General features: G+C 40.8%; 2 protein-coding genes across 6 annotated transcripts; both read right to left on the bottom strand.

Annotated features, from left to right (window-relative positions):
* Nucleotides 1-4,008: 4,008 nt before the first annotated feature.
* LOC147337107 (phospholipase D1-like) lies at nt 4,009-17,111 on the bottom strand. 5 transcript variants are annotated; one of them, XR_015128352.1, is made up of 5 exons: nt 16,518-17,111; nt 6,971-7,087; nt 6,097-6,679; nt 5,914-6,007; nt 4,353-5,571 (listed from the first exon to the last, which is right to left on the bottom strand). XR_015128352.1 is itself a non-coding variant. In XM_086285793.1 (5 exons), exons 1-4 carry the CDS (start codon nt 16,533-16,535, stop codon nt 5,954-5,956), a joined length of 438 nt encoding a protein of 145 aa, XP_086141919.1. In that variant the 5' UTR covers nt 16,536-17,111; the 3' UTR covers nt 4,371-5,575; nt 5,914-5,953. The 5 variants fall into 5 exon arrangements, 3 of the variants coding, with proteins under 3 accessions (XP_086141918.1, XP_086141917.1, XP_086141919.1); XM_086285793.1 differs by having other exon boundaries at nt 4,371-5,575; nt 6,431-6,679; XR_015128351.1 differs by having other exon boundaries at nt 4,009-5,571; nt 5,914-6,679.
* LOC147337108 (uncharacterized) lies at nt 7,271-15,371 on the bottom strand. The gene is made up of 4 exons (XM_086266054.1): nt 15,368-15,371; nt 11,265-12,001; nt 10,693-10,939; nt 7,271-7,374 (listed from the first exon to the last, which is right to left on the bottom strand). Exons 1-4 carry the CDS (start codon nt 15,369-15,371, stop codon nt 7,271-7,273), a joined length of 1,092 nt encoding a protein of 363 aa, XP_086122180.1.
* Nucleotides 17,112-17,818: the final 707 nt, after the last annotated feature.

Raw genomic sequence — 17,818 nt, 5'->3', positions numbered from 1 at the left:
CTGGATTAGATTGTTGACGATTTCGCCTGATCTTGGATCTTTCGGTTCCCCGGAGCTCATCCGGGACTTGCTGTCATAGCAACAGAGCCTGCTCGGGAGCAGGTTTACTTTATGTAAACAGGATTAGATCGCGGCCACTCAGGTATGTCCGCTTCATTTACACGAAAGCAACAGCGATATTCCACCACTGTTTCACCATAAATAAATAACATCAATGTAACTAAAGATAATGCAGCACCTGATCCTTTTATTGATGTCACACAGATACATACAGGTCATTTCCTAAAAAAGGGAAATGTACTATTAACATTCTATTACATGTATGTGATTATTACAGATGTAATTCATATTTCAGAGTAGTAATTGTAAATTACTTTGTGTAATCAAGATGAGAGACCACGGCTATAAAAGCGAAGGTGGATTTGGGAAGCCTGTCGCAGCCATGTCCTGTCCGTATACGCGAGCCACCCATTGCGGAAGGTGCAAGATTGATAAGGAGAGTCCTCAGAATTCAGCGTATATTGCGGGACAGACAGGATCCTTTAGCTCAGCGCGACAGTGTGCTCATTGAGAGATATCGATATTCCCGTGAGGGTATTATTCACTTAACCAACTTGTTGACGAGGGGGTGCAGGACCACCACCTGTCTTTTTTTGCTCTGCCCTTTTCTTGGTTGCTGTTATGAACAAACAAACAGATTATTTCAGGGTCTCTTTCCAAGAGACGAAAAGCAATATAAGTGATAAATATTACCATTCTGTAGAATATTCTTATATTTCACTTTTACTTGTTCCCATGTTCTAGTGGGTCCTGTTGTGGCTCTAATGTGAAAGGGGATATAATATGACATATTATAATATAATATAATGTAATATAATATTGGATAATATAGTGTAATATAATAAATCTATAAATAGGCTAAATAATAAAGTGACTGAATAGTGGTATTGTCATGCGCTTTGGGTGCCTTGAAAAGCGCTATATCAATCCACTCCATTATTATTGTTATTATTAAATTACTTACGAGTTTGATTTGTCAGCAACTTTCTGCCAGCCCTCTCTCCTTGCTTTTGCAGCCTTTGCAGTGTTCCCTTGCGTTTTAATTAAACTCTGAAACTCCTGAAATCCCTCACTCAAGAGTTCTTGCTCTGCTGCCGGAAAATACCGAGCGCGCCCCTTCGACATTTTCGCCGACCAATCAGCGGGTTGCCTATCAATGTTTCTACTATCGATGCGTAGCCCCTTTTACGACACCCAGTGATGTCACATTACTGCGTCCAGCTGTACTAATCGTCAACAACAGGTGGGTTCGGGGAACCGGATTAGCGAGCTCACGGTTAGCGCGATGGTTTGGTCTTGGATGTGTCATTTGATCTTGGATGTAGTAAGCGACGTACGAAGAACGGGCCCCTGGTCTAACAACACGCTTACAACAGAGCTAAAGGTTCACCACAGTGAGACGGTGGGACTCTGATAAGAACTGAAACACTGTGTATGAACAGCTGAGACAAAACTATATATAAACACTCATTTATTCCAGTTTAGTTTACAATGATTTTAAAGTAATGTGGAACGATTCATGTTCATGAGCTGTTACAAACACAACTATTGATTTGTCTATATATGGTCGGACTACAAGGCTCGTGTTGAGGCTCTTGGAATAATGTGTGAATTACAGCAAGAAATGATGGTTTTCCATTTTACCAAAGTGGAATAAAATCACCACAGCAAAGAAATAATGTTATTGTCTGCAGCTAAAATATATGGTGAACATGGTTTTATAATAATGTGCAAACACAACCTCACTCTGCTCTATACGAGGAGCCAACCACAGCTGTCCGGGTCTTCATCCACCACCTCCACCATCTTTGCTCATCATCATTCACTTAATTGCTTATTGGTTTAAATCAAACTCCATTACAGGTTCAACTCCATTATATAACAGCATGTTGACTTTGGATCTGGTGTGCAGTGCCACCTTAAAAGATGAGGAAACTAAGAGATTACAAAAAAAGAAGTGGAGGAGTTAAAGAGCTGCAGCAGATTAACAGTTTCTGACAGTCATGTGTTAGAAATAGGACGATTAGATGAGCTGAGGGATCCATCTACTGCTCAGTGAAGCCTCATCAGAAACAGTCTCAGTGGAAGGATGGCTCTATTGTTAAGGAAGGACACAGGCAGAAAGACTGGCGTCTGTCACACAGGAACTGGACTGAAAATCAGCTGCACATATTCATCAGGATGTGCAAACATATTATAGGTGTGGAATTCAGGACAGTACCATCAGAAGTTGATCCACTGTGCAAATGTCTGATTGGCAGTGGCTTCATTTTTCACTATGAACAAACTGCTAATGCAGCATCACAGGACGTCAGCCATGGATTGGCCTCCCCAGACCTCAACATTACTGAAACATCTTAACAGAGGATGGAAACAAAGGGAACCAACATCCAAGAAAAGAGCTGCTGCTGAAAACTTCCTCACAGAAAACACAAACAAGCTTGACTAAGAGACTCCAGGCTGTGCTGAATTATAAAGGTGGACTGACCTCCAGGGTCCTTAGTATCATATAAGCTCAGTTTGTGTCTTATATACTTTCCATTTATATAACAAAATATATAGAAAGGAGGGTGGTTTAAGATGTGTGTAGAGTTTTATTCATTATCTTTAGACAAACAAAGAAAGCACCATCCATTCGTCTCCAGTCTGTATGAAAAACAGGGGAAAGGTCAAATTAAAACTTTGAAATTCCTTTCACAATAAATCCATAAATAAACAAAATAAAACATAGAAAAGTGTTTAAAGCCACTTTTCCATAAAGCTGTCAATAGGAAATGTTCCAGTAAACATGTCTGTGTTTCTGCTGTTTTCCTTTCATGCGTCCACAGCTGACAGGTAACCCTATTGGAGTCGCCATAGTGACGGGTGGCGTCTCAGCTTCAGCGTGTTGATGGGCACAGCCATGGTTACCACAGCTGGAGTTGGTGTACGGCGAGCTGTGAGAGGACAGAGATGGAGAACGCACATTTAACTCTTTAACAGGAGATACGTTACGACTAACAGACGACTGCTGTCTACATGATGTCTTTGCAGCCCTTATGCTACATGTTACACAACTTTTCTTCATGCCAACAAGACTGAGGTGCCACATAGTCGACACATACAGCTGATTATGATGCATGTTTTACTATTGCTATGTTCACATCATCTGCTTGGCTTTATTACTGAAAGCCTGGAGATCCTCTGACGTGTGCATGGCTGATGTGAAGTATGATTAGTCCTACATGACATCAACAGCAGAGGCAATGAAAGCTTTGTTGTTAACAGGTTGTAGGTAAAGTCAAATGTCTACTTCTACACTTGTGTTGGGTAAAGTTCTTCTCACTGCAGCAGATTTATATCTGTGCTTTCACAGGGCGTGATGTGGAGCTCAGCGCTGAGGTGCAGGTCTCCTTGGAGACGGCATCCTGGCTGAAATATTATCATGCTTCCAAAACATTTCAGCTTTTATTTTGAAAGAAACAAGACTTGAAAACGAATCCCCTTCTTCCTCTTTGTCTTTGTTCTTCAGAGGAGTGTCACCTGGACAAACTCAGGGCTGTTCTAGAGCCTTTGTTATTATTTGACTCCATAGAAATAAAACTGAATGGAATCAAACAAAAACTCCCAAACAGCTAAAACACTTTGCTTTATTCTCTTTTTTAACAAATACGTTGAAGTCCATCCATAACAACACAGCTGAGATCTCCTTTGTAATCAAGTGTTTCCATCCTTTGTACAGATCTGCATACAAAACAATCATTTACGTCCCACAGAAGTCTAGTTACACGTAACTATACAAGAACTGGTGAATGACAGAAACATGAGACACATGATCACAGGTGATAACAAAAAGAGAAAGAATTCATGTGTTAGTGATGTTTTTCAGCCCTGATGGCTCATGTTGGAGAAACAAGCTGAGGTACGTGGAAAGTTCACACACACAAGTGGGCGTGAGCGCACACACACAGAGAAACACAACTGAAGCATCTGTTTGCTGTTTCTGCTTTCATCATCTCTGCTGCTGTGTCAGGCTGGGGTCTCTCAGTGACGTGGTTGAGGTGAAGTATGACGAGTATCCCTGATTCAGTCCATCGAGACAAAGGGCAAAGAAAGCTGTTGTTAACAAACTCTATGGTGATGTGGCATTTAGCTCTGACTCTACGCTCTGCTGAATCCTTTGAACCTGCTGATCAGTAAAGCTCTACGTGCTGCAGCAGATTGACCTCATCTGTGTTCACAGGTGTGGACCTCAGCGCTGAGGTGCAGGAGACTTTCATTCAGTTCTCCCTGCAAACTGCATCCAGCCTGGAAATACTGTCATCTTTCCCACAAATGGTGCTCTTATCTCAGAGAAGAAGTCTGATGTAAATAACTGCAATCAACATAACTGCAATCAATAATGCCAACATGATGACTGTTCATAGCTCCTGCTTTGAAATACTGAACTTAAACATTGACCTGATGAAAGATCACAATTCACAGTGGCCCACTGTCAGAATCATTCTGAATATAAACTCATCGAGTTAATCTGAACCTTTCTCAAATGTGCTGTGAATAAATGCTGCTGCAAGCCACTGTGGGAAAGCTGTGTTATTATCATGGAAACATCTGTGACACATTCACAGAGGACGAGGACACAAAGGGACGACACGCAGAGGCTGTGTTAAAGTCAAAAATCCAAATCTTTAGTCCTAAACAGGCAGTGGTTACAAACAGGAAGACGAGCAGTCCATTAAACAGTCTACAGGGTCAAACATACAGAGAATTCAAACAGCTATTAAAAACAAATAACTGGACACTGAAAAACTTCAGTGATGTGTGAGGCACCAAAGGGAAGCAGCTGAGTATATTCAATGAATTCTCTTCAAATACAAAGACAGAAACTCCTACAGGCAGCATGCAAACTGAGCAGGATACACAAAGATCAGAGATTACAAAAGAAATCAGAAAAGGATTTCAAACTTACTGAGAGCAAGGCCTCTGTTACAAATCTGTCTAATAGAAAAACATGCTGTACAGATACAATACGCTCAGTGTTCATGGTCATTTAAAAACTGGCTCTACCTGAACCACTTCAATATTTTATGAAGTCACTGAGTCGACCATTTCTACAGTTTGTTTCCTTCATTGCAGTTAGAGTGCGGCTGGTAAGGATGAAAACACACACAGAGCGTAAATTGTCTTTGTTAGTAACAAACGTCAGCAAAGAAAAGACAAAACACACAAACACTCTCATGATATTCATGAATCATTAGAAAGCATCCAAACATTCTGCTCGTGGACTTTTACAGTCTTATTTGCACTCGCTCATCTTCATAATCATCCTGATCAATACATGACAGGGGAGGCTTTGAGGTAGGCGGGGCTCTCTGCTGATGTCAGCATGAAAGGCAGGACCAGCGTCTGCCACATGTTGGTGAAACATCACAGTACACTGGCGTGGTTTCCTTTCCAGATGTTGGACGTTTGACACTTCAACGTTGAGGCCAACAAGAAGACACAGTTTTGGGTCGGGTTGCTGCAGGGTTTCTAACTGAGCAAAAGCAGAAGCACACAGACCAACAGGGATCAGATGCTGAGTGTTAGAGGAACATCTGTGCTGATCACTGAATGCTGCTGTGGTCTCTTGTTGAAGTTGGCTGGTGGGACAGTCTAATAGTGATATCCTGCCCATCGGAGGAACACTTTTAAAAACACATGCAATACTTTGTTTGTATTACAGTCACAGTTTATGTTATTTTTGTCCTTTAAAAGTGTTGCTGTACTATAAAGTCCTATAATTTGAGGCTAAAATGTCTCAGAGAGTCTCTCTCTCAGAGGATCTCCTTTGAAAGTGGAGACGGCTTTATCCGCTGATCCACGTCACTTTACCTGGATGTTTTCTTTGAAGCTGGATGAAGACTCCTCTCCCTCACTCCTGCTGCAGCTGTGTGGTCCAGTTGGCCTCTGAGGTCACAGTCAACATCTGTAGCAGAAGAGGGCAAATAAAAGTCCAGGTTACCAAAACTGGGAGCTTTTCCAAAATAGAGCGTAACTGGACTTTTTCAGCCTTACAGGCAGATAGTCGTCTGAAGCTGCAGCTTTTTCTTTTTAGCTTTTTCCAATCTCTGCTCCCGGCTTTCTTTGAGAACATGTCTGCTTTCTTGGCATGGGTCTGTCTGCTGTTGGTGAAGAGACTAAATCCACATACTCGCTACTAAGATCTCCTCAAGTAGTCTCAACCAGATTACAGTTTAAGAGTAAATGTCTCCTGAGAGTTTCACCTTGGGGAGATGCTGTCTTGCTAACATGCAATCATGAGCATTAATCTATGAGGTGAAAAAGTCATTTTAAAAGCTCCAGCCACAAGTTTTATTTCATCTGTGTTTTGGTCAGAGTCCCATCAGACCTCCAGAATGGTGTCAGAGTGTTTTCTATCCACGTGATGAGCACAGGCCTCAGGTCCAGACCTCCACGGGCACCATAGCCTCTTTGGAGCTAATAGGTGCAAGAAGGTTTTGTTGGGATAGGAACTGAAGAGGAAACTGACGAGGAAGGCAAGGATCTTCTTCAGCTCCTCCGAGCCAGGACCTCTTTGTGTAGGCCAGCATTGGCCAGGTAGCCCTCCAGCATCGCTGGATGGCCGACAGTGGAAAACCTGGAGGAGTAGGAGAGAAACAGCAGCTTGGAGCATGTCTTTATACTGTTTAGTTTTTAGAGCCACAGACTTTCTTTTAATGTCATTGTTCAGGATCTATGACTGATTATGTATTTATTGTATTCCTCCATGACTGTGTGACAGCAAGTGGAAAAAAACCAGCTTCACCTTTGTTGATATGCTTGTAATTTTAATATTGATTAAATGGCCCATGAAATAATAGAAAGCTCATATATGAAAATGTATTTTAAGAAGTAAAATGTTAATCTGAGTACAAAGGAGTACACTCACCTTCTGGTAGATGGAGGTGTAGCGAGCGCTGGTGAACATCCAGGCCTCCTCGTAGAACTGATCACTGATTGGATCCAAAACATCGATGGAGGATCTGTGTAAGCGCTGAGGATCGTCCTGATGGACAGAACAGAAGGAGAGTGAGACAAGTGAAGATATACTAAATAACACTGTGACATGAACTGAGCCACACACAGTTTGATTCACAGGTGATTGACACATTATTTGACCACGAGCAATCTTTTCTGGTTTGACGCCGTCTTTGTAGCCAGAAACCAGCTCTCTCCTCGGCTTCCTCCACTACACGCTTCCCCCACGCCAGTCTCCTCCGTCACTATAAAGGGGAGAGTCATGAGCTCCATCACCCTCACCTGTGCCGTCCAACGTCCCGCCACCAGCCTCCACTGCAGCAGGCCAGAGACCACACCCCTGCCACAATAAGTAAAAGTATATCCTTGCTGTACCCTTGATGCTAAATGTGCTAAATTAACCGCTGCCTTTGCCCCTTTGGGATTATTCTTATGTCACTGGGATGTTGACCTTTGACCTTCACATTAGAGAGATGGGCAGACATAATTAGTGTATGAATTTTAAAGTAACAGGTAATAAAGAGAGTGTAGCAAATGTAGTCAGGTTTCTTACTCTGTATCACACATGAGTGCCCGAGGGAGGCGGGGCTGACTGGGGAGACACAGGAAACAGAGAGACAGGGCTGACTCGACATGAAACGATGAAACGTGGGACACGGGAACAGAAACTAAACACAGGCTGAAATGAACACTGAGGGAGGGAGAACTAAGATTACTGAGAGCCTGATAAATAAGAAGAACAAAAACCAAGAAAAACAAGAGTCAAAGAAAACCAAAAACACAAAGCATTGGGCCAGGACCCACTGCTGTGACATTTATATGTGATAAAAACATTAAAAACTGCTCAGATGTTGAAATCTTTCTACGTATACTTTAGGTTCAGCTCTGCAGCCTGGCATTTGGTTAAGCATGATTCAAACATTTGATTTTGTTTAACTGGTTTTAATTATAGTTACTTTTTGTGAACATTTGTTGCAGCATTTAAAAATACATCATTTATTTTCAAACTTTTATTTGATTTAGAGCATCATATTTGACCAACGTAAATGTTTTAATTTCATATAAAATAACTGAAACAGTGAACTAAATATCTGAAATCTTTCCTTCCTTAAAAGTTATAATCCTACTTAAGTTATAGTGCAAACGCTTAAGCAACAAATATACTTGATGCTAATTAATTAATATTTCCCTTTGATGTTGCAACTATGCGGTCACTTCTGTCTTTAAACAAAATAATATTTTCCAGTTACAGAAATCATAAAGTCCAAACTAAAGTGCTACTGTTGCTATATGCATTTTATATAAATCATGGATGGTGGTCCTGACATGAAGGAAGAGAAAGTTACAGGTTGCATCCTTTGACTTTGTCTCCGTGCCTTTGGGCGATTTTCAGAAGGACAGATGTTTCTGTTCAATTCTTAAATCAATGTTTTCAAACACAAACACTATTTTAAAGCTTCTAGAGAGTAAAATATTAATGATAATTATAATAACAATAATAAAAACAAAAGCTCTCAGATCCATCAAACCAAGCAGCAGAAAGAACAATAACTGAAGAGAAAACTTTAACCTTGTAGACTTCATTATGTTCCAGCTGCTCTACAGACGCTGTGACCTCGAACTTAAGCAGGTCGTAACGTATGTGCAGCTCAATAACTTCATAATCAGACCCTGTGGTATTTAGGCAGCAGAACAACTAAGAATAACAACTACAAATAATGTTTTTAGGTTTCTGTTGTACTGCAAGGTTCTGTACAGGAGAACCAAACCAAGAGCAAATATTACGTCTCATTTACACCTGAGCACGAAGAGCCATCAACATTTAGCAAATTGAATCATCTTTGTTTAGATGCAAGAAGAATCATATAGAAATGAAAAAGTAGAAATAGAAATCCAGAGCAAAGATATCCTCTAATTCAGCGTAGCACATGTGCAGCTGCTGCGATTCACGTAAGCATTCGGCTCGTCGCTGTTGCAGATTTTTCTCTCGCTGTTCTGGCTCACAGCGCTGCAAACACAAAGATAAATATCCCCAAAGGTGTGAAAGGGAGCTAATTAGTAAGAGTATTGTTACTCTCCGCAGGAGTAGTCCAGCAGTAGAAATCAGTACAATAACAAGGTGTGTAACATCTAGCAGGGTGACAGAAAAACCCAGGGTAACTTCTAAGGACCTCAACGTCTCTCTCACATTGTGTTTTTTAAACATGCTTCCATTTGTCACTTCAGTCTTTACTCTGAAATACAGGAAGAGAAATCATGGCTGAAACAATTTCTCATGAAACCAGGGGTGTGGTCCAACAGTCAGTTTGGTGAGGAAGGTTCCTAACTGAGAGAAGTGACCCAGAAGTATCTGTGTAGCAGCCACAATGAATCCAGATCATGAGCTTTATTAACTGATCAAAGTCTCTTCTTTCATCTTCTGTATCATTCAGTTTGCATTGGTAATGCCCATTATTGTAATGCTTTTTTAAGACCAGCAAAACTTTATTTCACTTTGGGTTAGCTGGGATAAGTGATGGATGGAGGGAATTTTACTTCAGCCACAGAAATCCTAAACAGGAAGGAGGAGCAGAGTTACAGTGGATCACTATCCAGCAGGGAAACAAGGTTTATTTCAATTTCTTGGCCATGAGTGAGATTTACTGAGTGGGCAAATTAGGGAGACGACACCATCAGATCCCGAGCCCTCCATGTGTTAATCAAGAGACGGCTGCTGTGCTACATCCATAAATAATGAATAAATTAGGAGCTAAAGCTGAAAGGACAGTTTATTTGTACCATCTTCACGTGAACACATTCAAGAACATCACAGATGAAGAAACATTAAAAACTTCCACACTACATAAAGCAAGAAAAATAGTTTTTCTTTCAGGTGGTTTCAGAAAAACAGAAACATCAAACATCTCCAAGACTCTCTTTGAAAGAACTAAAAACCTTTGTTCTCATGGTCCAATCATGAGTGAACGATGAAGCCTTGTGTGCTAAAACATGTCAGAGTTTTAAAGGTTAAACATGAGTTTCCAAAACGTAAAGCTGGAGAACAATGAACTATTTGACTGAGTTTCAATCATTTACAGACGAGCAAAACCAGGACAGAGAAAAAACGACAAAACTGACTCAGTAAAACAACAGAAAAGAAGATCCCATGTAGATCTGTATTATGTAGAAGTTCAGCCCAGCAACCAGTTCAGTTCAACACAAGTTTAGATGATTCTATCTGAACTCTGTGGAGCCTGATCTCAAGCTTTTTGAGTCTGACACAGAAACCAGAGGATCTTTCTGTGTCTTCAGATTCACTGTGATCCAGTGATGGGAGTGATTTCAGCCCTGAGTGATCGCGCTGATGTTTGCACAGAGCAGACAATGAGGTGAATGTTTGGGCACATTGGTAACAGTGAAACAGTTTATTAGTAACGTGGGATCGTTTGTGTTCAGAGTATGAACTGAGATTCCTGAAGCTCTTGTCACACTGGTCACAGCTGTAGTTTCCTTCCATGTGTGCACGTTCATGAATGTTACGACTACCTGACCGTGAGAAGCTTCTCTCACAGTGTCTGCACTTGTGTGGTTTCTCTCCTGTGTGGACTCGTTTGTGTGATTTAAGCTTCCATGCAGTGGTGAAGGATGACCCACACTGATCACAGAGGTGCTTTTTAACCCCACTGTGAATCAGTTCATGTCGTTTTAAGTGATGTGATGTGGTGAAGCTTCTCCCACATTCTTTGCAGTATTTCAGTTTGTCTCCAGTGTGTCTACGTTGATGTACTTTTAGGGCCTTTTGCTGACTGAAAGTTTTTCCACAGAGGTCACAATGAAAGTCTTTCCCACCACCACAGTGATGACAGGGTTGAGAACTGGATCCATCTGTGTCGCTCTGCTTCTAAACAAAGACACAAAGACAGTGTAAGTCAGTCCTTCAACATTTGTATCCTGAACGTCGCCTGAAATAAAGAGCATCTCTGCAGACGTCCAACTACATTTGACTGTTTCAGTTAACACACTCAGTTTACTGGGCTGCAATAACTACAATACTACCACCATAATACTACAGTAATACTAAAATCATAACTGAAAGGAAAATCTGAATAATCACTCAGAGCTGCTTTTCCATGCAGTAGAATTGCTAACATGCTAACACAGTTTAATGAGCAGAGTTGTTCCAAACAGTCAGGCTAAAATGACAAGATAACAATATAAATACATACCTCACAGTAGCTGCACTTGTAGAGTCTCTTTCTGGTGTGGATCTGTTGGTGTTGTCTCAGGTGACGTGGAGATTTAAAAGTCTTCTCACACAGGTCACATCGATAAGGTCTCTCCTCAGTGTGGGTAAACATGTGTTGTTGTAACTGTGCGTCTGTTGTAAACTCTTTGCCACACTGTTCACAGCAGTACACATCATGTCTGGTGTGAATGCGTAGGTGTGTATTTCGGCTCCTTCTCTGGCTGAAAGTTTTTCCACAAATGTCACAGCTGTATGGCTTAATTCCAGAGTGGGTAACTTGATGCCTCTGTAAGCTGCTACTGCGAGTAAAAGCTCTGCCACACTGATCACAGCTGTACGCCTTAATTCCAGAGTGGGTAACTAGATGACTCTGTAAGTGGCTACTGTGAGTAAAAGCTCTGCCACACTGATCACAGCTGTACGCTTTAACTCCACTGTGGATGAGTTGGTGTCTTTTTAGGGAACGCTTGAAGGAAAAAGACTTTCCACACAAGTCACAGCTGAACGGTCTCTCTCCAGTGTGGATGACCTGATGCCGTTTTAGTTTAGCCCTCACATTAAAACCCTTCCCACACTCGTCACAGGTGTGTGTTTTCTCTCCCTTTCTTCTGTGAGGTTTGTCGGCCTCCTGAGAGCGCTGACTTCTGGCTCCATGTTGGTCCTGCAGTGACAGAGATACAAACAGAGGCAGTGAGTGAAATGCAGTCGTGGAACAAACTCAACCTTCAAACTCCATTAACACTAGTTTTAAACCTGAAGGTGGAGCGTGGCACCAAACACCTTAAAGGTCTCTTATCCCCACCTGCTGGTAGTTCTAACACATTACATCCAACCTGCTGTTAAAGATAATTCATGACTGTTCAAACACTAAAATCATGCCCATCCCTCCTGATTGTACACACACACACACACACACACACACACACACACACACACACACACACACACACACACAATTTTATAATTTAGATTATTTTGTTGTTTCCTATTACATATTTCTATAATTTGTATAGATTTATACAGAATTATTCAGTGATAATAAATCCTATGTTTGTTTATTCTAAAGGAACCCCGTTAGCTTCCACAACAGATGTTGCTCGTCTTCCGTCAAATACTCACATAAAATATTACACAATAAAGTGGATTCAAGATATCCACATAATTTCACTCTTACATCCACAGTGAGGTTTCACAATTGTTCAAATATAAGCAATCAATAATAATAATAATAATATCAATAACATTGAGGCACATTACACAAATTTCAAAAACAAATCATGTCTTACAATATTTACAACAACTAAAAGCTCTGTAAATCGGCTTTTAAGTGTTCATTGACGTTTTGAATAATTCTCTAATTTTTTAAGGCAACTTATTCCACTTAAAAGTTGCTCTAAATGTAACAGTTTTACAAAACGTTACTTTTAACTCGAGCATTTACTAAATTGCAGCTTGTTGAAAACTGTGTAATATGATGATGTATTTCATCTGGATACTGCAGCTGAGCAGAATAAATGTGGTGTGTTTAACAGAATTGCTTTCTTTAGAACTACAAGTAAGCCATAGAATATTTTAGCCTGTACAGGAAGCCAAGAAAGGTTATTATGCATTTTATCAATATTAGTATAGTATGAACATCTTCACACTAATCTGGACGCCTTATTCTGGACTAACTGAAGTCTGTTAAGATCTGTCTTATTAGCTGCTGACCAAATGATTGAACAATACTCCAGATGACACATTACTAGTGCATTAATGACATCTTTCATAATGAAGAAGTGATACACAAAGAGCATTTCATAGCCATAGCTATGCCTTGTCGGCAGAGTTATGTGACATTAGTGATGTTTGTACTTTCAGCGTTAACTTGGTTTTAAAGCCTTTAAAATATACGCCGTTCAATAGTCGACCTTAATCTGACAGAGAATGTGATGATTTTATGGATAATTAAAGTCAGTCATATATCCACAAACACAACAAGCTGAAAGTCAGTGATGCTGCTCGGTTTGCAGTCCTGAACATCACGGCACAAGCAGGATCCACTGCACTGTTAATGTTAGCTGTGTTATATTGCTGCCTCTGTTCGGTGGTGTCGAGCCAAACGTACTTTAACGTGTGTTTGAACGAGCTGACGGTTCACTCGTTAAGCTGAAAGAAAGATGCTTTAATCACAGCAGTCACACATGTGTCCACTGCACCATCTGGAACTCTTCTTGTTTACACTCGTAATAACACAAACACTAAATCCTGCTTCTCTGCTGCTGTTGTGTAGCAGTGTGTACACCTGAGACTGTCACCTGTCTGTCTGTCCTGCACTCTCTCTCTGTTTCTTTCTCTCTGATTGTGGAATAAAAGTATGAACATGTGTTTATAAGTTACACTTGTGTTTGAATCCTGCAGCTTATCACACATTTGATTTCCATGTGTGACGACTGCAAGTGTCCAGAGTGAGGACAGACTGAGGGAGCCACTGCTGCACATCATCTGTGAGGCTTTGCAGCCCTGATGATCCACCAGGACAAACTCAGCAGTGTGTGAGGAAGAGGAGGAGGAAGAGCCAGCAGCAGCTGACAGATGGAGAGAATAGACAGACTGTTCCCTGTTTGTGAAGGACTGCTAGGAAAGTTTAACATAACTGTCTGTGCTGAATCAGTGTTGGTCAAGTTACTTGAAAAAAGTAATCAGTAACTAATTACTGATTACTTCCCAAAAAAGTAATCCCGTTACTTTACTGATTACTTATTTTCAAAAGTAATTAATTACTTAGTTACTTAGTTACTTTTTAAAAACACGATTCTGCATAATCCATCATACAAAATGTAATCAAATGGAAAAGTCTCTTTTTTAAACTTGTTTTATTAGTTTTAATCTTTTAACTTTATGCATCAAGCAAAAATTTAATTATATGCAACATTCTCTGACTGGAAGAAATTAGTTTAACATTGAAACCTATTTTCTGCACATTCCAGCACATAAAATAAAATATTTGTTGTGTTTACACTCAGTCTTTCAAATAGATGCAAGTAAAACACAGCAGAACATAAATAAAGTCAAAGACTCAGCGGTCCTGTTGCTCTATTTTCACCTGTAAAGCAGGAGTTGGGTAGGCAGAGGTTTACCCTGGTGCAGGTGTGCCGCGGTCAGTGGAAGAATCCGCAAGTTTCTCTGTGAGTTTCCCATTACGTCGTTGCGCACTTGGTGCTTGCTTGGAAGTTTAGGGTTTTTTTTCCGCTGTAAAAAGAAGTTTTCTTCCCACGCACGATGGACGCTAATGTTTTTGTCACTTCTTATGGAATCAAACTCAAAGTAAGGTCAGTACTTCCACGCTTTAAACGCTGCACGCTCATACTCTCTCTGCACTCGATATGTGATCCACTGTTGATCTGCACACAGCTGTTGTCACTAACAGCGCACTCGCTTACGTCACTGTCGTGAGACATTCTCGCAAAGAAATCACGGTTTTAGTAACGCAGCGTTCCTACGGGAAAGTAACGGTAATCTAATTACCGTTTTTGCAATAGTAATCCCTTACTTGGGTTACAAGTAACGCGTTACTGCCCATCTCTGGTCCTGAATCAGTCTTATTAGGTAATGTTCAAATAATGTGATCATCCCAGTGTTTTCAGTGTGGGAGAAAGTACTCAGGGCCTTCAAGTTACACACTATGAAAGGCAGCAACAAGTTTAATGTTCAGAAACCTAAAGTATGTATCAGCAGCAGGATGGAGCTAAAAATAAATGTTGGTTTCAGTTCTATGAAGCTTTGAGTATTTTGGATCAGTAGCTGCTGTGTTTGTTGCATCATATTGCTGTAACTGTTTATATGCTTTATATATTCTGAGCTAAGTTGATCTATAGTGTTACATCATATTCTATAAGGATGTTATGTGTTTGTAGACTTTCTGCCCAGTTTGACCCATTTAGCAGAAGTCAGCCTGTTTAAGGCTCTGATATCTATTCTGTGTGACTTACAGCAGTTATGACATGGTCTGATTTTCTCACCCAATAAAGGAATATTTCATATATCAGTCTACTCTTCATTCTATCAGACACAGTTATCACAGCTCCTACATTTGCTTTTTACACATATATGTAAGCACTGAACCACATTTAGTACCAACATATTAAAAGAACAATATTTGTCTCTTATATATGACACATCTGTATACACACTGTCACAGATACTTGTCTGTGAGTGAAGTGATTAATATAATAACTATAATATTGGCCATATTATATTTACATTACCACAGTGAGATGACTTTAGTCTCATGAACAACACCAGCTAATTGTTATTTACAGCTAATCTTAAACGACTGTTCAGCACAGAAATGAAGCCCAACAATCATGTTTCACAGTCCTGTGGTCTCAGCCTCAGATACTCATCAAATCACACAGAGCTCATGTAGAAACAAATGAACTAAATATGTTCTCCTTCATTTCTGTCAAACAAAGCTGTATGAAACGTTTCCAGCTGTTAGTATCATGGTTGCTAGGCAACCTGGGCAGCGCGACGGAGGTTAGACGTCCCATTTCATGAGCCTACGAGCCTCGCACTTCGGCCTTAGCGGTCTTTGAGTACGCGGCCCTTGAGGACTTTAAAGCTGCAGAACCTGAATCGGGATACAGCCATGATGATCTCCAGCCTCGTGCTCGCCAACATTCTCACCTGAGTTAAGAAGACGATCACTGAAATGGTCTCAGCAGGTCCTTTGATGACAGCAATGAAATGCAGTGGTAAGGCTTTTTGGGGATTAAGTTCGTTTTCATGGCAAAGAAGGACGATGCAGTTCATCTGATCACTCCTCATAACATTCTGGAGTGCAGGCAAAATGCTATTATAAAAACTTAAGCAGCAACTTCTCCAGGTTCCAATATTTATGCAATTCTCAAACCTTTTGGCCACGACTGTATAACCTCTTCTGAAGTTTAGTGGATATTATACATGGTTATGCTCAGGATGTGTCGGCCAGTTTCCACTGGAAACGCCTTTTGGTTAAACTGTCAGCGAGGAATTTGCATTTGCACTGTTACATTTTTATATAACTTTAATGCACATAAACAACAGCTGCTTGTTTCAGTGAAAATACATTGATGGGTTTTTAATAAAGTTGTGCAGCTGTAAAGTATTTTGTCTGGTGTCAATTCTATCGTCAGCTACATCGTTATGGCAAATGTTCAGATGTATATGGTGATAAATATCTTTGGTCACATGGTCCTGCTCTGTCTGTCACCTTCTGTGTTGAGCTCATTGTTTCCTCTGTAGTGGCTGAGCTGAGTCCAAGTAGCTGAAAATGTTCCTCTGCTGCTCCGTCAGACTCTCCTCCTCCTGCTGATCAGCTGGGACACAAAACAGATCTTTGTTAGGCTCCACACTGCACTGAAGAGTCAAAGTGTCTCATATGTTCATCTGACAAGTAAAAGAACACATTTTTGTTTCCCGAGGTGGGCAACTTGTTGGAAACAAACACAAAAGCTTTGAGCACTGATACCTGCCATTGCTGGCATTGAAAGATGCAACGCCAGCAATGTGGATTGTCAAGACTCAAACCAATCATCAAGCAAAGACAACAGGGATCAAATGTACCGCATTTTGATCCGGGACGTACTCTGCATGAAAACAAGCGCTCACTCTTCCTGCTCAACAAATGACAAGGGCGGAGCCTTATACCACGTGATACAGAAGCTGTGCCGTGTGATGCTAAAATTAGCAGGGAAAAAACCACGGAGAGCACGTCAGGGATGACGAGAAAGTGACAGGAGAAAATCCGTCCCGGTCAACCACCCAAACATCAATAACGGGAACCTTATACAGCGCTTCCCTATACACGTCGAACTCCCGCAGGCACAAAGACATTACGGAGGCTATCACTTATCACCTGACCAAAGATATGGCTCCATCAACACTGTGCAAAACGAGGGATTTAGGAAAACGATCAACACCCTAGACAAACGCTACACAGTGCCGTCCCGCAACTATTTTTCTATTGTTGCACTACCTGCTCTGTACACGCAGCGTCGAGCAACGGTGGAGACGGAATTTCAAGCAGGACAACATTTTGCTGCAACAACAAAACGTGAGACATTTGTTGTTTTATGTTTATTTATTGTTATGAGAGAATCATGATCTCAATTCTAAGCCAAAAAATCGTGATTCTCATTTTATGCAAAATCGTGCAGCCCTAACATTAACACAAAACTATTGTTTCACCAGAGAAACACACATGAAGAGAGAGAGAGAGACAATAACAGCTACCAAACAGTCGTCATAATTCGTCACACAATGAGAAAAGGACAAATCAACAAGTAACAATGACTAATTAATATTAAAATCTGTAACATAATGTATTGTTTGGAGTTTAGTCTGATTGGTTCAGGATGAGCTGCCATTATCCAATCACACGTCTGCTTACCTGCATCTTTTCTCTTTTTTCTAACCTGAGCACCTGATGGCTTTGAACTTTTGTTGTCCATCTTCCATTGGTTTGAATTTTGCGCTCCAGTACAAACACAAATCCCCCAACCCGAGGATCAG

This window comes from Aulonocara sp. 'chitande type north' Nkhata Bay, linkage group LG3 (genome assembly GCF_057382095.1).
Source record: "Aulonocara sp. 'chitande type north' Nkhata Bay isolate Kocher_YH1m ecotype deep benthic linkage group LG3, A_spYH_male_GT1.1, whole genome shotgun sequence".
NCBI classification, from domain to species: Eukaryota; Metazoa; Chordata; class Actinopteri; order Cichliformes; family Cichlidae; genus Aulonocara; species Aulonocara sp. 'chitande type north' Nkhata Bay.
The sequence above is the reverse complement of the archived record's forward strand: the minus strand, read 5'-3'. Positions and strand labels throughout refer to the sequence as shown.